Here is a 26,030-nt window from a genome sequence, read left to right on the forward strand (position 1 = left end):
TCCTGTGCACCAGGTGTTTCTGTCTGTGTTATATAGATGGGGCAGTCAGAAAGATTGAAATAGCTCTGTAAATTTAGCAACTCAATATCAAGGTTCTGTGGATTTATACAATGGGAATTTGAATGCCTAGAGAACAGGTGTATAAAGAGGAACATTGCATCTGTGGATCTTGGTTTAAATCACCTGTTTGTAATTATATGATGAGTCTGTGATAGGTTTCTCAGGCTGCTGGAGTCCACTTCTCTTTCTTGATTCTGCCTGCCTGTGCTGGCTGTTCAGTGGTGTTGCAGTGAATTATGTAACATGCAGTGGGACCTTTGCCACTGTAATCATAGTAAACTTCTATATCTATGTAATGTGTATTTCTTGCTATGAACAAAAAGGTGTAAACTATTTCTTGTAAGTTACTTTTTTGACTGTTGCTCTGAGTTTAACAAACTCTGAGTTGATAATACTTGGCTTTTAAAAAATACTGAGTTTTTCAGTGTATAATGGCTCGAATTGTAATGGAAAAGAAATTTGAGCATATTTCCTAATTCAGAATAGTACCAGACGTGGAAAGTAACTCAAGATGAACTCCCTTCTTAGTCTCTTTTTTGTAGTTCATATTTAAAATTCATGCACATCTTTAGAATTCTCTTTGACTTTTGTGTTACCTGTAGATAAAAGAATTCAAGTAATAAAAATTTTCACAAAGGAGGCTTTGAGCTGGGAAAATGATTGCAGATGCCTTCTTTGTGTGTAACTTGCTGTCTCTAGACAGTCCTTCTAGCAGCGGAAGATTTTCTTCATTGATAAATCAGTGTTGCAAAAGATTTGGGAGTGAGAAGTTCATTTGTTTGGACACCCTGCTTGTGATGAGGGAAAAAGAAAAAAGGTCTTAACCTGCATAAAGAATGGCTCATTGTGTTTGGTCATAACCCTACCTGTACAAAACAGAAGAAACCAGCAGTATGAGGAAATTTCCAGACACTGAATATGAAAAGTGATTGAATGCTGAGAGAAAGAAATTGTTGAAGTAAGGTTGATTATTTATTTTCTTTAGGGAATCTTGAGTAGCTTTTCTCTATTATGTAAGTTCAGTGAATTGAAAGTTGAGGTCTATAGTGAGTTCTTACATTTGGAAATACAAGAGAGAATAACTCAGGAAGGTAATGGAACACCTTGATGAGGAGTGATTGACAAATAGCAGTAATATGGGTATACATATAGGTGAATAATTCATTATTTTAATCTCATATATCAAAGGATAACTTATGAACAACCTGAAGTTCCTTATTCCTCTTAGCATTGACATGAAGACTGCATTTTTACAGAAATGTAGCCTCTTCCACTAGCATATATTGTGATTCAATCTACCCAGAAGTATCTATTAGTTGACTTCACACAACTTACCGTGAGGGGCAGAGGTCATACGATTAATTTGTCTGGAATAACCTGAGCCATTCTAATTTTAAAAAATTTTCTTATTTTTAATAAATTGTGAGATTATTTAATTGCACTGAGCATTTAAAGGGAAATTTTTGAAGCATATTAAAAAATGATAAACATGAGTGGTTTGTATTTCTCTACTGAAGAGCAGGGAAGTGACAAACCAAGGTACAAGCAGTTTAGTGGCTATGCTAGGCCAAAAAGGCGCTGCTAAATTGAAATATGCATGAAATAGGATCAAGACAGTATTTCAATAAATCAAGAATTTAAAAGGTATGTGTTTTATAAATACAAATATGCGTAATATGTGCATACATATTTGGGCAACGTAGTTACTTTCTAATTTAAAGATCATAAATACATCTTTATGTAATATTGTTTACCTGTGGTTGAAGTAGGTCACTTCCCTAAGTGATTGTGCCATGGCTTGGACTGTCATTGAGTAGGTATTTATTTTGCTGTGGATTTTTTTTTTTTTTTGTGTGTGTGGTTTTTATTTGTTTATTGGGATTTTTTGTTTTGGGGTTTCTTTTTGTTTTCGATTGCTAACTGGAAGCATGAAAAAGGTTCAAAAATAAATGCAAGGCTTTATCATAATGGGTTCCTCGTGTATTGTGTATCATTCTTTTTTGTGGAGGATCTCAAATTCCCCAGAAATAGTTATTAGAGTTTCTCACATGCAGGAGAAGAATCTATACAAAAATAGAAGTTGCCATCCTCTATTCCTGTGTGAGGCTTCATCATTGAGCAGAGAAAATGGAGCTACCCACAGGTTTTCTCCTGACTGACAGCAGGAAACAGCTGATTTAGGTCTCTGCGTGTGTTTCTGCAGGACCATATGACAAATACTGTGACAGTGGTGACGTTGATGCATCATGTGAATGTTATATACATCGGCATGCATTGATTAAAGGATGCAGAAGATAGGACATTGTAGCGGTGCTTTAACTTAGCTGGGGGATGGGGATTGGACAGAAATGAAATAAGTCATCTGGCAGGAGAGGTCTTGCCATGTTACAGGAATGTTAAGCATTGGAGAAAATCAGGCATTTCAATTATGCTATGTTTTAAGCAAATTGTATTTTGAGGAATGGTTTTATTTGTTTCAGAAGTGTTTTATTGCAGCCACTGTGCTGTTTGAGACGTGTGTCTGGTTTCAAAATGTTGTAAATAGCTCAGCAAGGTATAGGGCTGTGGTGTTGGTGCAGGTCTGACCAGCTGTGGTGCTTGCAGTTGATTCAGTATCCTGCTGAAAACAAAGAATTGTTTGATTCCTTCCTAGAGGCAAAGCAAGAAATAGGGTGGGGAATATAAATACTATCATCCCCTCTGATAAAATACCTCTGAAGGGCATTTTGTTTAGAAAAATAGTTTAAAAGAAATGCAGCTGTGTTAGGTTGTTAGCACAAACTCCTGGCTTTCCTTTGGTCTTGGAATCATTAAAATTCTTTTTTGTAACTGAATCTGATTCCTTTGGCCTTTTGTTTTGCTTGCTGCTTGCAGGGAGTTGGGTTGTTTATTAATCTGCTGGCTGCCCTGCATACTGATTCTGGCTGCACAACCACCTTCTCAGCAAATCATATCCCGTATGTTCCCCAGCTGCTGCCGTCCTTAACACATGCAGAAAATGTCTCCTGGCTGGCTGAACAGAAATTCCAGCTGGCATCACCTCATGACTGAGCAAACCTCTCCTCACTCTCCTGGCAGTGTTGCAGCCACACTGGTCCTCTGCCTCAGGTGTTGTGTCTCGAGGCAAAGATGTGGGGCTGCAGTAGAGGTTGGAGGGCTGAAGCAGCTGGGAGTCTGTTCCTTCCCCACAGAACGTGGGGATGTGCATGGAGCACAAGGGGGTGTGTGGCTGGAGCAGGGTGATGAGTGGGTGAATGGAAACAACAGCTCCCTCTTATCTTCATCCAAGATGATACTTGCCAAGTGCCGAGTTAACAGGAGTGATAGGTTTAATGATTGACCTTGCTATTGTTTTGCCATCAGAGAACTTGTCCTGTTAAACTACCTGTGAGTTCTTGTATAAAGCTTACTGGTCCACTGAAATAGAATTATTGCAAAATATTTTGTACTTAGCAATTTTTGTTTGCTGTTTCTAAACCATTATGACTATTAGGCCTGTCCTTTAAGATAGCACTTGCAGTAGTCCCATTATTGTCAATGATGATTTTATTACCTTAAAAATACTCTCAGAAGTTGTGTTGCTGCCAGGCTCCTAATAGGAGATGCTTTTCTGACTGTGGTCTGTGGATTTTTGCTGGTTTGCAAAATTAATGATACTGGGTACAGTTCTGGTTTGCAGAAAAGTTACTTATGTATCACATAGAAGAAAGAGCATAAAATCACTTGCATGCATGCTATGATGCTGAAGCGTCCTGTAGCTAGGCAAATATTATGTAGAAAAATGAGTGAACAGATGAACATTCACAGCACCAGCATGTCAGCTATTTGTTTTCTGAGTTATGAGTATTGATTTTTGTCAGAAGATCTCAAGATTCTACTTCCTTCATCAGGACTTTGTAAGGCAGATTCCAGCATTGGAGTTCTGCCTTTACAGATTTTGTGTTGTGAAGCTGTTAGGCTTTCTTTGTGTTTTTAAGTGTTCTGCACTATTGTCAACTTTTTCAAATGCGAAGGTCAGACTTGGTGCTCTTATCTGTGTTGTTTACTGTTATACTTTCAAGTGATTGCAGAAATAGGGGTTGATATGACACAATGTGGTTTTTCAAGTGAGAGAGAACTTAAGTGACCCTTCCTGTCTCATCTCAGTTTAACATTAAATTTTGGACATAGTCAACTTCAGTTCTCAGCTTTGAGTTTTATAGGGGATCAAATAAATTTTTTTAATTCTCACCTTTCCTAGTGCTGTGCTCCGTTTGGAGTCTTACAGAAAGAATGAATTACACAGTATGTTTCTTCCATTCCAGGGAAAATATGGAAGCATCCTTCCTCCTGCCTGTCTTCTGTTTTAGATGATGTTTCTCTCATTTATGAGAGTCTGAAGTTGGTCTCCTTGTCCTTGAGATGTTCCAGAATTGAAGGGAGCAGGGGGAGTGGTTGGAAAGCAAGAGAATGTAACATTAGGGTGCATATGGAAGATTTCAAGTGGTTTTGACAGGAATATCTGTATTGCATTTGTCATATATTAATGTTGCATTTGGAATATGGCCTGTAGCTATAACTGGAACGATCATTTAATTTAGCTCGGTAAAGATTTACTTTACCCAGCCATAATGTTGCCATTATGTAGCAAAACATCAAAATACATTAGTCAGATGATAATGTCAGCAGCTGATCTGCAGTAAACAAGCAGGCAAGCCACCGCAAATGGTTCTGGGACAGTGGAGCTGATGAATCCTCAGTCCCCAGCCTTGTGTGTGTGTGCAGGAGCCCAGGGGCTGCGTGGTCCCAGCAGTTTTCTCTGCTGGCCGAGCAGAGCCCCCCTGGACCATGGCTGCAGGGCCTGGGCCTCACATACCCAGCTGTGGATGTTGGAAGCTTTGGAGGTTAGGTTTGTGATATATGATATAATGTAATTTGTGCAAAGTTGTACAGTAATGTAGAATAAGCAATGTTTGTATAAAAATAATAAAGAAAACTCTGAAACCAAAAAGAGGACCACAGACGAAAAGGACACAGATTGCTTCATCACATCAGTGTAACATCCAGCAAAAGCAGGGCAGCCCAGATTAACAATTAGATGTAGCTGAGGCTGAGATGGCTCTTTCAGGGACTGTCCAGGGAACACCCAAACGATGAGAGCCCGACAAGCACCCACAACTAAAATAACCAGAGCCATCGGGAAAAATACATCTGAATGCCAGTTTCCCATAAACCAAGATGTGCAAGTTACATCTGAATTCCATCTTCCCGTAAACCAGAACCTGCCTTCATCAGAATTCATCATCTCCCAGAATATGGTTTTGTCCAGCCCAACGCAGTGAAAGAAAACCACGTGAATATGTGGAACAGTTTTCTCTGCTGGCTGAGCAGAGCCCCCGTGGGCCTTGGCCTCTGTGGTTGTGTCAGGCTGCTGTTGCATCCAAATGTTGGGGAACTCTGTCCACTTGTTAAACTCGCTTTGAAATGGCTGTCAAACTCAAAAATCTTCAGCTGAGGATTGAAAGTGGGTGGAATCAGATTGCTTATCACCAAAGCATGATGGTATGAATGTTTCCTTCTCTGGAAATGGGCTCATTGACAGTCTGCTTTTGTCTTTTTATTTGTTCTTAATTTCAATGCATTTTGAGTCTCTACTTGAAGTAATCAGAAGGGACAGACTAGTGTGTGAATCAGAGGCTTCTGTGTGGCCACAAGGATTAATATTGCTTGTATTTTAGAGGCATACATACTCTGAGGCTGTTATTGTTTACATCATAAAACTGATTCATTTCCTAAGAAATACCAATTATGTATGTCAATAATGCATTCATAAACAAATTGTGTAAATAAGCAACTTTTTGGTATAAAACCAACAGATTGGGGCAGAGTAGCATACCTTGCAGCTCTCAGATAGTCAAAACTAAGCTAATTCTAATCAGCATTTCTCTTGGCTTGTGCTGAATTAGATGTTTAGAATTAGAATTAGATGCTTAGTTTTGACACTTTGGACTTTTTTGATGTACATTTTTCCCTTTGAAGTTTTGTAATCAGATATTGTATGTTCTAACTGCACAGAGTTGACTTTCTCTGTGTGAACAGATTATGATAATTAAAATTAAGAAAATTAATATAGCTGGGTTTTAATAAGAGTTCAAGTCTGACCCTAGAGGCAAGAGTTTAATTTTTTTTAGGTTTTCTTATTTTTTTATAAATTTGGCACAATCTGTAGAAAAACAAACAAACCCAGGCAACAGCTTTCAGTAGAGGGCTTGGAAAAACTCAGAGGCTATTCTGTCACCTTTTCTGAAAATCAATGCAGTATAATGTTATATGGTGTCTGGGTCTGCCTTTTGAAACAGAATAATTACACATTTAAAGAAAAAAAAAGTATTTTTTCCTAACATAGTGGAAGAAGTAGATCTTGAATGAACATGGAACCTTTTATTTCAAGGCTAAATCTGTAGTATGTGCCAGCTAACTGGTAAAAAAGCACCCTGTGTTGATTGGTTTATTTAACTTTCTTCCAGCAAAATAGCATATTGTGCTGTTGTCCTTCTACTGCATGAGAAGAGCCTAAAATAACAGAAGCTGTTATGACATCTCTCAAAGCCTGCCTTTGTCAAGGTCACAGTTCTATTTTTGCTGCATTTTGTCCAAACAGAGAGAGGTACAGTAGGAACATACATTTTATAACTAAGATGCTGAGTTCCCCAGAATTGTAAAATAAAAATGCAGCTCCCACCCCTTGCTGTGCAAAACCATAACATACATTGGCTCATTATTAGCCTGGATCTGTGTGCTGCTCAACTTGCTCATCAGCAGATGCAAAGCTTTAGAATTAACCTGTAGATGTTCTTTCTTGACTAGCTACCCAAAATTTCTGAGGAACACAGGTAAAAGATGGGGGTTCTGCTTTTAATCCACATATGTAATATGTGGCAGTGTTATATAAGTAGGTTCTGCTGGCTCATTCAGTTCTATTAAATTTGTGTATAGTTGTGCTGAAGACATCGAAATTAACAGCTTTTTCTCAAGTGTATTTGGAGCAACAGAGGGTGGTAGAGATAAAGATATGCTTTGGAGCCAGAAGTTGATAGAGATGTAGTATACTCAGGGTTATTGAGCACGTGGATAATGTGTTTTGGATCTGTGTCTATAAAGTGCTGGTTGTTTTTGAGTGCAGGAGAACACTGGGAAGCAGCTTCTGTGCTTGTTCTGCTCATCTACATTCCTGGGTGTCTGTGTTTGAGCTCCTGCAGTGGGGAACACAGAGTTCTTGATCCTGGGAGAGGTGGAGATTTTGAGCCTTTATGTCCTCCAGTTATACATGATGTGCTGGGCAGGATGGCTGCTGTATGTCCTGCTTTTCACTGGGACAGGGTTTATTTTCTTCCTAGTAGCTGGTGCATTGCTGTTCTTGGGATTTAGTATGAAAATAATGTTGATAACACACTGAAAATTTGGTTGTGGCTAGGTAATGCTTACTGTAAGCCAGATGCACGTCAGTTTCCCATGCTCTGCAGTGAGGAGGTGCACAAGCAGCTGTGAGGAAGCAGGGCCAGGACAGCTGACCTGAGCTGGCCAAAGAGATACTCCATACCATTGCATGTCATGGTCAGTGTATGAACTGGGGGGAATTACCTGGAAGGAGACTGATCTGCTCCATGGTGAGCAATTGTATTGTGCATCACTTTTCTCTTGGGTTCTATTACTTGTTCTATTACAAGAACCTCTCCTTGTAATTTCAGTTATTATTATTAGTATTAGTATATTTATTATTATGATAGGAGGTTCACCTCTTATTTCCATTTCTCCCTTTCCCCATGAGTGGTGGAAGCAGTGAGGGAGTGGCTGCCAGCTGGAGTTAAACCATGACGCTGTGTCAGTGGAGTGAATTTGTAAGGTGACACTGGGGAAAAATGCTTTGCCTGTAGGAAATAAAAATCAGCTGTTCAAACAAAATCCAACCAATTTGCACTGAAGTGAGCAATACTGGTGTGAATATTGTGTTGGCTGTACTAAACTTGTGAGGACAATAAAAAAGAGTGATACAGGGATGAGACTGAAGTTTTCTGCATTAGCAGACATGGTGTTTCATGAGTCATTCTACATAATTTTAGCAGTAGAAAGTGTAATAGGAAATGTATATCAAATTCCATCAGGGTGTTTGCAGACTAGAAGAAAGTTCATGTAATGGGAAGGAACCAAACCCTGTATATCTCTGTGTGTGTGCATACACACATGTAGATAGAATGATGCTTTTTGGTTTTACATGTATACGTGCAGGTAAAAATTCCTGATATGCGTGTTGCTTAATGTTATTTGTCAAAAAATGACTGTATTAAAAAATACTGAATAGGGCAATGTATATTATTTGCTAATAAGAGATTAATTTGCCTTTTTAAAAAAAATAGAATTAAATGGATATTCTCTTGATGAACACCTTCTGTAAGAAAGTACATGGAGAGGCTGCTTACTTAGTATTTTCTATACATTGTAATATTTATGTGTATAGTTAAAGGTACTTCATTTATAATATGTTAGAATATACTTTAAAAAAACATTGAGTAGTTTACTTGATGTGTTTTTTTTTTTTTTAAAGGAAAGATAAAATTTTATGGGTAGAATGTATTACATAATGTTTTTAGTGTTCTGAGAAGTTCAAAATTGTAAGGAATTGAAATATTATATGGAATACCTGTATAAGAAAAGCCTATATAGTAGGCTATCTGGCATTGTTTGCTTAATTTCCTTTTTTTCTTTTTTAACTTTTAATCAGGAGTTAAATGTATCGCTGTGTTCTTCTTTCTGGTACGTGCTACAGTGTCTCCCAGATATGTCTGAATTTGTTACATCTGTTGATAGATAAAGTAAGGTTGTTTTGACAAAGATCCTGGGAATTAGTCTCAGACATATTTTAAATGAATGGTTTTGTGTCTTTCTGTTACATAATACAGTGTTCATTGCTGGTCAGTTTGTGTAAAAGTTACTTGTAATAATAACAGTGTTGTGACTTACTTGTATCTGTTCATGTTCAGTGCGAAATACTTCTGTCTTTCTGCTCACAAGAACACAATACAGTGAGAAGCAAGTATAGAGTAACATTGACTGTTAAGACCAATTGATTTTCTACTGTTGGAGAAACTTTAGCCTTGGGTGAAGCTGTTGCATTTGTGTGCAGCCTGTAATTAGCTTTGTAGTTGGGTAAAACTTGATGTGGTTGAGCTCTGCAAAACTTAACTAAATTTTCTGATTGAAGGGAAGCTTTGGTGAATGAATCACTGAAGAGAGTAAGAAACATGTTATAGGAGTACTTCAAAAAGTTCTCAAAACATTTTCAGACCTTATTTGATTTTTTTTTTAAGTAAAGGTGGATATATATGGGAGGTAGGATGATCAGCAAGTTGCACTGCAAACCTTCAGAAGAAACTACAGGAATGATGCAAGTTGTCATAAACCTTTTAAGTTTCTTTAGGGGAAGAAACTGCACTTTGCTGCACTTTGCCTGTTGCAATGATGTTTCTCATCAACAAGGGATATGATGTGGCATGACTAATGTGCAGAGATGCAGTTGGAAGTTGAACCCATGCATTGTATGGGTTGCAAGTTGCTATGTTCTACTCAATAATTAAAAATTTACAGTCTTCCAGTCTGTGTGTAACTTGGAGCTGTGGCTGACATAGCTGGAAGATAGTTAAGATTCATAGTTGTGTTTGGTGCGGGCAACACAGAAGCCAATTTCACTACTCTGTCAGAAGACAGCTTTTGTTTTAGCCTGAAGTCTAATAAAGAAGGTTAAGGTGTTTGTTTTTCTTTCTTCCATTTCTGCACTTTAACTTCAATGTGGATATTAATTGAATGTTGTGAGAAACCCCTACCATGTTGGTTATGATGACTCAAGTTTATTTCATAGAATTGTGGATTAGTTTGGATTGAATTTTAAAGGATATCTAGTCCACCCTGCAATGAGCAGGAACATCTTCAACTAGATCAGAACCCTATTCAACCTGAGCTTGAATGTTTCCAGGAATTAGGCATCTGTCACCTATCTGGGCAACCTGTGCCAGCGTATTCTTGCTACAAGCACTTTTGCACCAGTTAGTCACCCAGTATAATACTGTTTCTGGATTATGAATGTTTCTGAAAACAGAAAATAAACTACTGCTAAAACAGACCCTCTAAAATTATTTTTTCCCCATGTCCTGGTTTGAAGGACTGGTGTCTGTCAATAGAGGCAGGAGTTTCCCTTTGAAATGGACAATTTAAACCCCCTCCCTCCAAATTATTATGATTTTGAAATTAAGGGGCTCTCAGGCAAAGATATGGGAATTTGGAATAACAGTTCTTTACTAGGAAGATTAAAAAACAATCCCAAAACACTGACAGAGTCTGACTACAGCCTGACACCCTGTCAGTCAGGATGTTGGTAGCAGTCCCATTAAATGGTGGCTGCATCCTCCTGCAGTGGCAGATGTGGTTCAGCTGGAGCAGTGCTCCTGTAGAAGGTGCAGTTTTCCTCTGAAGGTCCAGTGATGATGTGGAAAGGTCTAGCTTTCCTCTGGAATCCAGTGGAAAGAAGGTATCTTGCTTGTATCTTGTCCAAAATCTCAGTTTTTATCTAGGTAGGAAAGGCTTGGCTCTTCCCCCTGGCTGGAGCATCTCCCAGTGGGATGATGGAATTTTATCAGTCATACAGTGGGACTGAATGGGCCAGCAACAGATGATATCTTCTGGAGGGAGGATGGGTTGTGGAAAAAACTGCCCCACCTGGTTTTAAAGGTGGCCCCTTAAGAGATAATATGTGCCATGGAGATAAGGGTCACTGCCCCACCCGGCTTCAACAGATGTGATAAAATACACATTTCTGGTCACATCCTGTATTGCAACACCAAAACATGTAATTTAATGGTATATAAGGTAATCTGTAATTACAAAGTTGGATGCTTTAAAATACTAAATGGTTTATATATAGCACATTTTTCAGTAAAGATTAAACTGCAGCTGTTCTATGTAGCGAGTGTCAGATTGAAGAATAATTTCAAAGACCTTAGACTTTCCTGTTTTAACAAGTCCTTGCAAAATATGTATCTGTAAAAGAAAGTCATGTTCCAAGGTTTTCTTGCAGTGTCCCTCACCAGTTCCAGGACCTGGCTGTGATTTTCAGTTTGTCAAGTGAATATTTTCATTCTAACTGGATTTTGGATGCATTATACAGTCCACTGTAGGGATTGCTCATCAGTCTTGTAAAAGTGAAATAAAGACTGTATAGTTCATACATTAAAGTCCTAAAGGATTAGTTAAGTTTCTGCTGGCATTCATTGTCCTTTTGGACTTCAAAGAATATCTGGCAGATTTTGTGAGGTGTACTGGCAAATCTCATTAGTGTTTTGTTGAGAAAATGGTATGTAAATAGTATGTAAAACTAATTTTATCAAGCATATAACGCTTCCATAAGGTGGTTTGTATATGTGTGTTTTCTTACCTTTGCTCAGGATCAACTTAACAGAAGACAAATGTGTCCTGTTCCTTTTTCACTTGTGTTTTAACCTGTGTATTTGAAAATTACTTGTCTTTTCCAGTTCCTTTGAAAACAGCAGCAATATGATTTGTGTTAGTGAATTTTGAATGCATAGCAGTACATGCAATGGAAATTATTTGATATATCATTTTCCAAACTTCTGTGCTCATACAGACAAAAATGAACTCTGAACTACAAAAAACAAAACAAAAAACAAACTAACAAAAACCCTTAACAGATTAATTTTCTCTTTATAGGACTTCCAGTTTTTACAGTGGGGCTTACAATTATAAATTCTAGGCCTTATTTGTGTGAATAAGTGTTTTGCCTACTGACAATAAAATTTATATTGTTATACTGCACACTTTAAAATAATAAAGTATGTGCTTGCATAGAATAAACATTACCAAAAAAACCGCAGGCAGAATAAAAGTGTAATTACAGTTTCCTATTATGTAATATTTTGTAGAAATAATTGGAGACTAAACTCTATTGAAAAGGTACTTTATTCAGTGGATAAATGTTTATGATTTTTAATTGAAATTCTTTTCTCCATTTTCCTTTCAGGTATTGCTTTGTTTTCGCTTTAGGATACCTCACGGTGTGCCAAATTACTAGGGTCTATATCTTTGATTATGGACAGTATTCTGCTGATTTTTCTGGGTAAGGAGAAAAACAATCTTTCTATCTCTTTCCTCCTAAATGATACTGTATCTGTTGTTGTAGGGGATTCTTTATTGGTCACTTTCACCCCCAAAATCAGTTGTGTCAATCTTTAAAACTTTGGGAGAAAGCTGAGCATGTATGTGCATATTGGCACACATGCAAATATATAAGTAACTATGCTTTTATCATACAAACTGAGAATTGTTATGAACAGTTCTTGTTAAAACAAACAATGTGTTACCTGTTGTCCTTTGTTCCTTTCTGAATGGCATAAAAGATTTGGTGACTATGGGAATTTTTTCTTTGATTTTTCCATTAAAGTGTCTGCTACCATCCTTGACAGCATGATGAACCTTGAGTTGTGTCTGGTGTACTTGCTTGCCTGGCACAGTCTGATACCACTTGTTGAGGAAAATCTGAACATTTTATGGAATTTAGCTTTTAGCTTCTTTCTTTTTTCATTTTATGTTAGATGTTCCAGAAGGAGAAAGCTAAGGAGACAGGCACCTGGATGTTGAAGTAGTCACGGAGACCTTGGAAACAGAAAGTTTAGTCACTGTGTGCCCTCATTTTATATCATGAACTTGTACCTATATTTGACTTGAACTGTATGGGAGCAAAACAGAATTAAATGGGCAAAATGAAAATATACTATGTTGGTAATTCTTCTCTGCTGCAGACACAGAGAAGTGAAGCACAGCATTTCTTACAAACAAGTTTTGCTACTGTGGTTGTGCTTTTTGCTTTAATTTGTATATTGGGGGGTGGGGGGGAAGAGATGAAGAGTATTTGCTAGTCTGCTTAAAATAATGAATTAAATACTTTCCAGGGATACAGTGCGTGGCAGTGATCTTTGTAGTTTAGCATAACCTATGGTAGAATTTACTTGTTTGCCTTGTTACTTCTTAGTCTTTATTGGTAACAGGCATGCAGTCCAGAAAATTAACTTGTAGGCTGAAGCCAAAAGCTCTTATGGTTGAGTTCATCTTTTGTGGCATCTTTATCTTACCTTCTGAAACATCTTTCTACATTTGCTTTACATCCAAGTGTCTGCCTTCAAGCCAGAGATCCAAGTTCCAATTTGTCAGCAGAGATGTGATTGATGTGGACAGTAGAGCCTGCAGGCATTTCAGCTGACCCACTACTAAGTATCTACCTGAGTGTGAACTGGGTCACTTTTCAGATGGCCTTGACTCTGTGGACTACATCTCCACTGGCTATAATGAGAGCTTGCAACACAGTCATATGCCTAAAGACACTAGATTTACTGATGTTGAATTTAATTTCACCATTACTAATGAAACCATAATTCAGATGCTGTCCCTTCCAGTTCACTGTGGGGTCAAAGTGTACAACCTTGGCAGTGATCAAAGCTCTGAGCTGACTGTGGAAACAGTGTAATTGCACTTTGTTTTTCTCATTCTCAAAACAATTAGTAGAGCTTGAGCACACTATTGCTCGAATGTGACCATACTGCTTTCAGATGTGGCTTTGGTTTGGTGGTAGCTCAGATTTCTACAGGTCTAAACATGTCCAAAGATTCCCACATCCCATCTCTGGAGATGTTCAAAGCCAGTTTGGATGGAGCAACCTGATCTAATTGAAGGTATCTCTGCCCAGGACAGGGATGATGGAGGTAGATGGTCTTCAAGGTCCATTCCAACCCAAACTATTCCATGATTTATGAGTTGTGTGCTCTGGACAGAGCTCCTCTGAAGCCTAGGTCTAACTCTTGGATTGTATGTTTGAGATGGCAGATTTAAACCACCCTTTCATGCACCAATTTGAGAGCTTGATGTGTGCGTATCACATTAAATCTCTGACATACACTGCATATGCTCCCATGAGATGAGACAGAAATTACTTTCAAAACAGGCAGAGAAAGAAAACTTTCTCTGATTCTGGGAAAAGAGTAGGGTCAAAAAAAAAAAAAAAAACCCTCTAAAGTTTCCTAACCAGCTATTGAACTCCATCATCAGCAAGTTCTTCTAAAAGATGTTGGCATGGATTCATATAGTGGCTAGCCCCAAAAGAGCATTAAATGTGTTTACCTAGATATTTCTCCTAGTATGCAGTGCCTGTGTGAGGTGCCCCAGCTGAGAAAATCTGCTCAAAATTTTAAGGTCTCAGTGCACTGAGAGTGAAGAAAGCTGGGGACATCTCATGCTGGACTGGAGATGCAATTGCTTGTGCAGAGCTGTGTGGTCCTGGCTGCAGTATTAACAGATCCCAGCTGCCTCCTTTGCCTTTCTGCCAGCACCTAAAAGGGATTGTTAAAATCCTGCTTCACAGCCTCACTGTGCCAGGAAGGACTCTTCCTCTTTTAGTCTCTAGATTTTTGCTCCTCAGCCAAATATTTGATGATACTGGAATAGCTGCTTCAGGAGAAAAAAAAAATTAGAGTACCAGGGTCTGCTATGATAGCAATGACAGATTTATCAGGTGGAATTAATGTAAGGGCTGACTGAGTTCCTCCTGGACTCCATCCTTCCACCAGGCAGGAGCCATGCTGTCACATGTCTGCTTACAGAAGGAAAACCTGTTATGCTTAGAGTCAGTTGGGGATTTCTGCCAGCACCAGACAGGCCTACAGATTAAATGCTAGAAAAAGGTATGAGGGATTTACCAGACTATCTGTTTAGTCTTCTTTATGACCCTTCTATGTCACTCTAGTCTTGTTATCAGGATTTTGGGGCATTGGTAGTACCACAGAAAATTTTTCCCCTGATTGCATTTTGAGGACTGGAAATAATTGTGTGCTGTGAAACCATTTTAACCATTACCAAAAAAAAAAAAAAAAAAATCAGTTTGATGGACTGAACTATACAGCAAAATACTGGTGTAGCCCTGTTAATGAAGGAGGACTTGATGGCTTTTGGATTTGTGTTTCTGTGCCAACTTAATGTGTTACAAAAATGCCAAGTTCACACAAGACATGAACAAAACTAAGTGCCCATTGTACAGAATGATTATTTTATTGTGAGGGGTTTTATGTTTATTGGGGTTTCTTTGTTGTTTTGTTGGTAGTGGTGGGTTTTGGTTTGGATTTTACTATCTCCAGCTCAGGTATGTCTAGGTCAATTCAACTCCAATGTGTTTTTTGAGATCTGATCTCAAAATTAAATTTCTTAGTTCTAGTAGTTTTCTTCATGCATTCCCTATTGCTTTCCTACCCAGTGAGGGGGTTTATAATGTTGAGATTCACATCAGACAAAAGCTCTTAGATACTATGAGAATGGTATAATTTCTCAGTACAAAACTGACTTGGCTAGCCAGGGCAGAATATTTCTTGGACAGCTTAGGATTCACTCAAGTGTACTAAATTCAGAACAAAGTGAACTCTGAGTCAGCATAATTATGCTGGGTTTTTGTTTTTCCAGATATGTTCACTTGAAGCAAATAATAATTCTTGATGGGAAAATCAAAGATAGGATCAGGTGTTAGAAAAAACCATGGAAGTGGTCTGCATAGCTAAATAGCTTATTTTAATATTCAACTTTGCTGTAGTTTTCTTGTCATTTGCTTACTGCTGCTGTAACTTACAATGAATATAATTGCTCTGTCCTTTATTCTTCTTCCTCTAAAAAACGCCAAACTATTTTGGTAGAAAATACATGTGAAACACTTCATCTGTATTTGTAAAACCTAATGCAGCAATAAAAGAAAGGTGATATGAAATACTACATTTAAAGCTTAAATTCTTCTCATTGCATTGAAAATTCTGCAATGGTTTGAGCTAAAAAGCTAATCACTTTGTTCATGCATTGAAGATGTAGAGTAGTTAACTTGGACTCCTAATATAAACTTCCACTGGTATTTATAAGTGAAAGAAAGTCCTGAATTTGTATCTAAATTATTCTTTCTTTCTTTTTTTTTTTTTTTTTTTTTTTTTGTGACAGTCCAATGATGATAATTACACAGAAGATCACTAGTTTGGCATTTGAGATTCATGATGGTAAGATTTCTTTACTGTGTTTAATTTTCCATCCAAAATAAATTTAAGGAAAGTTCATCATGAGTCAGTGAATTACTTTTGACCAGTTTTGTGTTTCAAGGCCAAATAAATTACTGGGTCCCAATTGTTTCATTGATGCGTTTTAATGAAAGTACTGGGAAGTGTTGGTTGGACTCTACAGAAGCTCTAAAAATGCTGATACTGTGCAGAAGATATAACTTATCAGAAGACCAGTGACACTTCTGGAGTCAGTGTCTAAAGAGCACTGATATTCTTTTGGGCTGGAGTATTGACTGTGAGAGTTAAATTAAAAAACTTCCTGATTCTGGCATCTCTGTTGCTGATGGATGGATAGAAAAAGCACATGTAATTTCAATTGTTGAGCACCTTCTTCTGTTTTAAAATGATAATTCTTGAGCACTTTCTTAGTTTGTGCCATATATGCTGATTTTTATAAGACCTTTATGTGTTACATTTTGTTTAGTATCATAATTACACTCACAGCTAACAGATTGCTGTGAACAGGAAGATTATGTAATTATGTTTATGTCTTTTCTCCTGTCAGATGTGTCTGTCAGATTAGTGGGCCCTAGTTGTGACAATGAATCCTAATGCTGGCTTTCATGGGTAGGATAGTTAGGTTTTCAGATACCTTGAAATTCAAAGGAGTAATTTTCATTTTAAAGTTTGAAAATGTCATCTAATAAATCTATCCAATTAGCTTGAATCACTTGGAGCTACAGATGTCAGTTGAAGATTTGGGAATGTAGCTCCAGACACTTGGATTAAGACACCTGTTCTGATACTGCTTATTAACATTGTGTGTGAAGTTTAATGTGTTTTTGTCTCATATGCATCCTAGCTTTAGTGCTGTTGGTGTTCCTTTTGGTTTTTTTTAATTCTTGTTAAGTGGCACTGTCTAGAGAAGCCTGTAGGCAAAACCATTCAGGAATATTAGAAGTTGGGGAAAGACTTTTTAAAAGTATTTTTGTATGAATGAAAATAAATAATACTAGGCATATCTAGTTGGTCAAAGACATTGATGTTTCACTTCCAGAGAAAATATATTCAGAAGTAGTTATCTTGCAAGCTATAATCAACTGAAGTACAGAGTACACAAGTTAGTGGAAACAGGTTATTATGAGGAAGTAATAGTTCTGGTATCAAGTATGAATGCTTCCTCTTACTATTATTATGCTAGGGGAAAGAGCTATTCTGAATTTGCTGACATCATGCCCAAATAGTGAAATGGTGGTATGGAACAAGCATGTGAATGTTCCTGGCAATCTTGAGACAAATGTTTCACTTAGGTCTATTCTTAACTTTCATCACCAGCTAGACTAGATTTTTTTCCCACTTAAATTAATTCAGATTATTTATATTTTCTTCTGGATTTCTTTATAGATAGCACTGAATAATAGTGTACATCTTGAAATTTTGTTCCTCATTGACCTCTAAATTGTTAGTCAGCCCTTGAGGAATAGCTAACAGTATATTGGAAAAAATTCTCTCTGGTTGTGTCTGCAGTTTAGTCTATACCTTGAGTTGGATGGTCACAGTTGTGGTGTGATCATGACTTTCAAAAAGTTGATATGACCAATGTGAATTCAGGAGCAACTGATAGTCTGGTGTCATGAGATAAGAAAAGATGTACATGGGAGACTAAGATTGCATTAAAGCAAAGTTTTTTAACCTTAGACAACCTAAAAGAGATCCTTCATGAAAAATTAATGAAAACAAGCCCTGCTGTCAGTGGACTTTTGTTTGCTCTACAAGGGTCCATGCTTCTACTTGAAATTACATAGAGATATAGTGACAGGAGAGCAGATGATGTTGGAAATCATTCTAAGTGATTAATGGCACTCTGAGCCTCTAGTCACATCAGTTGGGCTATATTAATCATCAATTACTTTATTTTCTTCCCTCATTTTTTACCAGTACATTCAAGGAGTGTAATGAAAATAAACAACTGATAAAAAGTGTTGGTGTGTTGGAAGTTCCTGGTAAACATCAAGATTCCAGTGGTAGCTAGGTTGATTTTTGGTAAAGACCAGTCTTCTGGACTTGATCTTTTCATGGCAGCCACTTTGTTGCCTTCAGCTGATTTCGCTTGAAGGTCCTGGACTGAACTAAATGTAGCCACAAAGGCCACTCACTCTTGCTGCATATTCAAGTGTGTGTGTAGCTAAATGGATATGCTTGATTCCAAGTTGAAAGCTATGCACAAATAACAGCTACCCCTATAATTGTTACACCTTTGTGCTCTTATTGTGAGGGATTTTTTTTTAAGCAGGGAAATTAAATGCAAGTTGTATCTGATTTGGATTTGATGATCCTTGTGGGTCCCTTCCAACTGTGATTCTGAACTTTAAGTTTGCTGTATAATAGACTTTTCAGAAGTTTACATGGATCAGAAACACCCAAAGAGATTTGGAGTATGCCTTTCATGTATTCTGATTTACATTTTGAACTTCAGTCTTTGATAGTTCTTACCTTGCAATTCCTTGTTACTCAAATGAGCAGTACCAAAAATGAGTAGTCAGTGTGTTAAGGTTTGCTTTGTAATTTTGCTGATTATCCCGGCATCTCACGTGTATGTTCTAAAGACAGAAATATTTTTATGTAATTTGGAAACTGCTGGTATCCATATTAATTTTTATGGCAAGATTTAGATTTATTTATGCAACACTTCAGGCAAATAACAGAGTTAAGGGAGCAAAAGGAATTTAATTTGTATGAGAACAAAAAATTTGCAGCTGTTAAATAAAAACCATTGCTTTCTAATATTTCTGTTAATTATATCATGGTGTAGTGCTGTTTTGGGAGTTTTTTTGGTAGTTTCTTTTAATGCTCTCTTTCTCCAAGTACATCTTGATTTTTTTAGAATTTATTTTTTAATGTGCTCTCTCTTATAATAGTGATGGCATGGTGATTATTGTTGCAGTTAGCAAATTATTTTGTCCTTAGTGGTTAAAGGAATTATATTTTATCTTCCCCTTCTAAGTCTTCAGATGTAGTTTTGTGCCTGTGTTTTGCTTCTATGGCTCTCTAGATATTAAGACTTGTAAATTTTCTTGCTTTTTTTGTAGGTTTTTTTCAATTTTACTCAGTGGGCATTCTTACCTATTTGCCTTTGTTGCTGCCAGTGTGGTAATAACAACTAAAACTGTTATTATCTGCCTGTCTTTGAATCTTAAAATGTTTTAATAACAACATGCGTTTGGGCTCAGCTGGTGATTCATTTTAGAATCACAAAATTTATTGTAATTGCAACAGAGCTTGCAATAGGATCTATGTTTATTATATAATCCTATGGCTAAGCATTATTAAATACTGGTTAGCCAGCTTTCTATATAAATACAGAAGTGGATAAGTTTAACCACAAAGCCGGGATGATGCCATGATATGTTTATAAACACTGTTGTAATGAGAGCTCAGAAGCAGCAATGATATCCCATAATAAAGTCTATGTGGCAGGATTGTGGTGTGTGCCTAAGGGTGTTGAGTTTGTTACCATTAGGATATGGGCTCTCGAGAAGTAATGTAAAGATATAATTTCCTCGTGATCTAGACCACTTGGGAAAATTTTTACTGAAGATTTACAAAATTCTTTTACCAAGGAAGGAATATAGGAGTATTTCCTGCTTTACAGATGAGAAAACGGAGTTACAGTTGCTGAGTGACCAAATTGTTTCACCTCTCTAACATATGTTCGATAAAACCCATTTTCTCTAATCTCTGCTGTGTCATTTGGTAGTAAGTAAGAGCTGCAGTTATTGTGGTAGTCTCCTGCTTTAGGACAGAAGGAAGCAATTCTTAAAATCCCCAAAGAATGTTCCAAAACCTCATGAGGTCCCTAGCAGCAGTGTGCTGCCTTGAAGTGGGAGTTCTTCATCTCCAGTGTTCCCATGGGCTGGGAAGTAGTGAATATGTATATATTGATTCATTTCATATTGAATAAGCATCAATGTAAGAGCACCTCTCCATGTTTATTTTAACAATAGCTTCCTAAAAGCTTTCAAGAGTATCACAGAGATCATGATGTTCTTGCATGCTCTGCTATGATAAATAGCTTCAAGGCACTGAGAAGGCATTTTAAAAAAACCCAACAAAACAACATAGGGAAAGCCACTAACCTGACCTCAAAGAATCTGCTGGGTGGATGGAAACCTTGGTGAGATAGGGAAATGAAAATTTAATGGAGGCTTACTGGGATGCAGTATGTTTGAGGCAGCAAGTGCATTGCTCATTAAGTTATTTGGGCCTTAAATGACTTCATATATATGTATGTATATAACTAAAACCTGTTTTAAATAGACCCCTACCTCTACAAAACCACGACTCATTTTTCAGTGATTAGATTCTTCTATTTCAGGTTTGAGAGTCTTTCTTCCTTTTTCATACCACGCCAGTAATTTGAAATATTTCATTTGACTAATGGCCTTTATTTAGTGGCTAATTTGGTTTTATGCAAGTTCATTTGGACACACTGGGTGATCACTTCCTCCTTCTAACTTAAGGGTAAAATACTTATTAGAGTATAGTGGAGTATAATGGCAAAGGAGGCTCCTGCTCCAGTCAGTTTGCATTGTGTGGGCCGTAAGAGACTGAAGGCTCTGTATAGGACATTTCTCTAGCCATGTGGTAAAATCTATATCCATCTATAGGTGTTTTTGTGTTAAATTTCTGTTTGTGTTAAATTCAGAGATTCACTACCTGAGAACTGTGATATTATGGCCTTAAAGGTTACAGAATCTTTCAAAATGCTTCTTCCACATTTTTTATTCAGTACCTTTATCAGCATGAAAATCTTTGCTACAGAATGAAGAAGAAGATGTGAAAATGTAATGATGAGGAAGAGAAGGTGCTGTATGAATTTAGGGGGTGATAATTTATTCTTCAATTTCTTGCCTTGAGTGACTATGAATGTGGATGACTTTAGATTGTGACGGATCAGGACCAAGGAAATTTTCCCAGATCATAGTGAAAGAGAGGAGATGGCATGTTGGTAACCCCTCTGTATTCTCAGTTTTGTTGAAGACTAAAAGTGTGGTTTTGAAGTCTTAAGTGTGTGTAGACCGTGGCCACACTGGACTAACACTAAGACAACAGAATTATCTTCTTTGTAGATAACAAGTATTTCCATTAGTCATAGAATTAAATTAGCTAAATTTACTTCCCCTCAGCTTCTCAATCTTTTTTTTTTTTTTTTTGTCATAAGGCTGACTGATTTTAATATCTAAAAAAAATTGGCTCCAGTTGAAACTTACCCTGGATCAAGTATAAAGAATCCCCTCTGTGGTTTTACTGGCATTAAGGAGTAGGGTTGAAAGCAAGCTTTCTATGAGAGGAGGAGTATCTTCTACAGGAGCACCTGTTTTCATAAAGCACATTATGATTTCATATTTATATTGCCCTGCTCTTTTGTCAGACTTGATTAGAAATTGGCTGTTTGGTTTAAACACTGCTGTGGAGGAAGATTATTGAAGTACGATACCATAAATTTGATTTCCTTTAGGAAGCTATGTGCATAAAGGTTTTAGTACTTTGTGATACAGAAAAAATGCAAATATGAGCAGCGGGAAATGGCTGCATGTGGAATGTCTAAGCCACTAGAGAAGGCTGCAGGAGGAGCTGAAGTGGTCATTCTGGCAGGCAGTGCTGACTGGTATTAGCCAGGGCTGTCTGAAGGAGAGAGCTCTACTTTTTTTGTTCCCTTGAATTAGTGTATTTCATAATAAATGATAACGTTGAAAGTTTTATTTTTTAGTTCTCTTTTTCATGGGAATACAGATTTTGAAGACTATTTTTCAGGGATAGGTCGTCAACATTTCAGAAATAGCCACCTATGGCAAGAAGGTGAGCTCAGTCTTGCTGCTGAACTTAGACTTGGACTGCCCCCTTCTGCCAGCAGGGGTTAGAGCTTCTTGTTAGGGCTCAGGAAAAAGGCTGTGGCACCCTTTACTGCAGTGCCTGCTTCACTGGACCTTGGTCACAACCTTTACTTGCAGTGCAAAGCTGTTCTTGAGGTCTGCTGTAAGTTTTGAATTGCTGAAATCTCTCTTGGACTGTATTCATTTTATGCATCAGAACTCCATTTACTAATGGCAATATTTGGAGCTTGTCCTGTTTCCAGAATTGGAAATAAAGGGTTTTAAAACTTGCAGACTTTGAAGTCTCGACCAGTGTAGGAGAATTGTTTTTGTTAAAACTTTTTTCAAGTTGTCGTAATGCTTTCCTGAAATCCACGTGATTTCACATTTTGGCACTGGATGTAACTGAAGATATGAGAGTTTGTAATTGTGTCAGTAAGAATTGTTTGATCCAACTCTGTCAAAAATGTTATGTGACATAATAACTCTGAAATTGCTTGAGACATTAAGAAATTACATTGCAGCATGAGGCTTGTTCTGCCGAGGAAAATGTGGGGGGATTTAGCTTTTCTTTATTTTTTTTTATTTTTCCTGTCCTCTTCACTAGGAATGTTTCGGAAAAATGAAGACTTGACTCCATCACAGAGGTGTTTGGCTGTAAGGTAGGCTTTCATTCTGCTTTGGGGATGTTTTTGTGTGGTTTATTAATTCTCTGTGCAGTGTCTACAGCTCACATTCAAGACAGAGTCTACAAGCTCATGTGAAACAGATACATGTTTTTTATATATTTGTAGTTTAATTTGTATGTCTGTGCTTCTGAAATCTATCGCTAGGTGTAGATTTTATAGTTATTTAGAAAAAATATTTTAAGTTCTATTCAGTCTATGCAAATGAATGCCATATCAGATAGGAGACTAGTAAACAGCACACCTATGAAGTAGCTGGGGAAGAAACGTTGTTAAATTCGGTATTTAACTTGCCTTTTCTTGTTTCTTTATTCAGGACACTTGAAAATAGTATGATGCTTTGGGCAAGAGAGTGTTGAGACATTTGCTTTTATTGAAATTTTGGCCAGTTAAGCTAAACCTTTGTTTATTGATTCAATTGTTGAGGGAAAAATAGAGAACTTGATACAGTTGAACAAACACTTAGGACAACAGCCTTCCCTTTCTTTCTTTGGGCTCAGCTTCAGTCAAACACTTCTACTGAGCAAGGAGAGACTCAGGAGGTTTGCCTGAAAATGCTCAGTATGGGTTGGAAAGAAATGCTGTGTGACGAATGTTTCAAGCTGTGATTACAAAAGAGAGACAAACTGCTCTTGTCCATATGGTTTTTACTGCAGTTAGTGAGGGATAGCATGGAGTATGACTTTTCCTACTGTGGAAATCCTGAAGAGCTGCACAATCCATCTCACGAGTTGCTTGTCTTTGAATTACAGACGCATGCCAAGTCTACTGGAGTATTTAAGTTACAACTGTAATTTCATGGGTATCCTGGCAGGCCCGTTATGCTCTTACAAAGACTATATTACTTTCATTGAAGGCAGATCATACCGACTGCAACAGTCTGAAGCAAATGGGAAGGAAGATACAAAGTATGAACAAACGGATCCTTCCCCAAATGTAAGATGTATGACTCTTGCAGTGCTGATGCTTATGGAACCATTGCATGGAAAGCTTGGTTTGCTTTCTTCATTTACAGGCATAACTGCTGAGCTGTATCTGGAGTTCATTCATCAACAGAATAGTTCAAAAAGTTATATGCTTATTTTTTAAAGGCAGGTTTTCTCCATGGTTTCCAATCTGGATCTGGTGGATAAAAGCAGATGAATTTGGAGCTTCCTAACAAGCTTATGTGGTAAAAAGCCATTTTTAAATTAAAACTGCTCATGCATATTCACTTCAAAGCATATACTATCCATAAAAACCTAATCATGTGTAACAAATTGAAAACGTAATAGAAATAGTTTCATTTTTTATGCTTGCTGTCATATAGAGAGGTATTAAAGACAGATTTTGATCTGAAGAGGTAGTAAAAGATGTACTAGCCACAACACTATATACAATATTCCAAGACACAAGTATTTTTTCTTTTTGGTCTGTTATTAGAGAAGAGACCAGATACATAGAGAAGATAATCTAGTTGATCAAGCCTTAAAGGAGAGTTTGTATGACCTGAATTTAAATCAAAGTTTACAAAACTTGTTTCTTTTAAAATTTAGTCCATCTAGGTTAATGCCCAGAGTATGGAATATTATTTTTTCACTTTTTTCATGTTGTCTTAAATAGTAATGCCTCAGGTGTTTAAATTTACATGTGCCTAAGATAATTCTTGCCTCACATAAGAGGCAAAATTATCATGGGGTCAATTGGAACACTTCACATGGATGGCTTTTGCTAATTCCAGCACCAGTTGCCCATGTTCTGCTTATCTTCTGAGACCAGCTGTTGCTGGAGCAGATGAAGCCATTCCCACATGTAGCTGCTTGTCTTGTCCTACCATCTAGATGTTATGGCCCCACAGCTGGGCCAGCGGAGAGTGCTTCCCATTCAGTTGGGGCATCTCCAACCACTTCCATCTTTGGAAAGTGAGTGAGGATTCTTTCCATGTTCCATTCTACCCATCTTGTGTGATTGTAGTAACTTGCATGACTGGAATCTAAACTCATGGCTGGAGGATGATAACATTTGAAGGTGTTCGACAAGTTGACATAGCACATGAGTTCACACAAGTGAGCTGTGGAACCAAGTTAGGAAGGGTGAAAGACAAGGGAAAATTTCTTTTGTGTAGACCAGCATCACAAGGCCCATGCTCTGCTTTGATCTGTTGTAGGCACTTTTGTATCTAAACATTGTTTTTGGCCCAGTGAAGGCTCTCAAACTTCTCTTTTGCTGGTGCTTGGTGTAGTACATTACTGGGGACTTTCCAAAAAAATCCTGTTTCTGCAGAAAAGTGTTATGTAGTAAAATTATTGAAAATGAATGGAGGTAAACCAAATCTGCCTGTAGTACTTCTGGACATACATCTACTGATTGCCTGATAGGACTTCCTGGTTTTTTACCACATAATCTTGCTAGTATTATGGACAAGGTCAATAGAAATAAATATAAAACTACCATGGGCTCCTCTTTCAGGTAAGTGGTTTTCCTTACAATTAATTGCTCTTATGATGCTTGAAACTTTTGCAATTTATGCTGCATTAGCTTTTGACGTAAAAAGAAAGAAGTTGTTTATGCTCCTGGTACTTCATCTCCCAGCTGGTGTTTGAGAAATCTGGCTGTGTTTTATAACACCAGTGAATATTGTGTGCTTTTGGAGAAAGATGAATGACAATTTTACTGCATTTGCTGTATCAGTTAAAATATTCATTGTCTTGTTCTAGAAGAATGTTTAAATACCATTAATTTTATATTACTACTTTAAAATTGTTATTATTTCAAGAAGAATAAATTTTTAGGTAACTCAAAAAATTTGAAATGTAGTGGGGATCAGCAAATGTTAATGTCATAGATAAAAGAGAATCCTTGAGCTGAGTTACAGTAAGTTTAATTTCTTGTTAAATATAATTACATAACCAAAGTAGTTCATGCCAGCCTCCTCCTCTATACTGTGTGTTGACTGCATGATGTTAATTTGGAATAGTACTTTTGCTGTGTTCATTGCATGTTAAATGAATCAAGTCATCATGTTAAAACTTACTTCTTATATCCCTCCTATTGTGCCTTTTTGCAAGCTATCAGTTGTTGGTGCTCAAAGTGGTGTCAACTCTCAGAAATTAATATCTGTCTTTGTAAGTTTCTTTTTATTATGGCTACCCTTAAATTACAAGATTCCTGTCAGCAGATATCTGCTTTATTGCTTATGCAGAATCTTCCTACAGGTTATAATGTTCTTGCTTAGTTATCTATAATTTTTATCTGAGGAACCAACCTCCCCAGAATAATGTATTCAATACTGTTCAGTATTATGTATTATGTAC

The 26,030-nt window shown here is 37.2% G+C and overlaps 1 protein-coding gene across 1 annotated transcript in view; it reads left to right on the forward strand.

Moving 5' to 3' along the window:
- The window catches only part of MBOAT2 (membrane bound O-acyltransferase domain containing 2), a 91,960-nt gene that overhangs the window by 45,165 nt on the left and 20,765 nt on the right, over window positions 1–26,030 (forward strand). Inside the window, exons 4-7 of the mRNA XM_056488190.1 lie at window positions 12,125–12,220; window positions 16,123–16,178; window positions 22,659–22,713; window positions 23,490–23,673. Of these exons, the coding sequence (XP_056344165.1) occupies window positions 12,125–12,220; window positions 16,123–16,178; window positions 22,659–22,713; window positions 23,490–23,673 (391 nt within the window). The remainder of the gene's footprint in view (window positions 1–12,124; window positions 12,221–16,122; window positions 16,179–22,658; window positions 22,714–23,489; window positions 23,674–26,030) is intronic.

This window comes from Oenanthe melanoleuca, chromosome 3 (genome assembly GCF_029582105.1).
Source record: "Oenanthe melanoleuca isolate GR-GAL-2019-014 chromosome 3, OMel1.0, whole genome shotgun sequence".
Classification (NCBI taxonomy): domain Eukaryota; kingdom Metazoa; phylum Chordata; class Aves; order Passeriformes; family Muscicapidae; genus Oenanthe; species Oenanthe melanoleuca.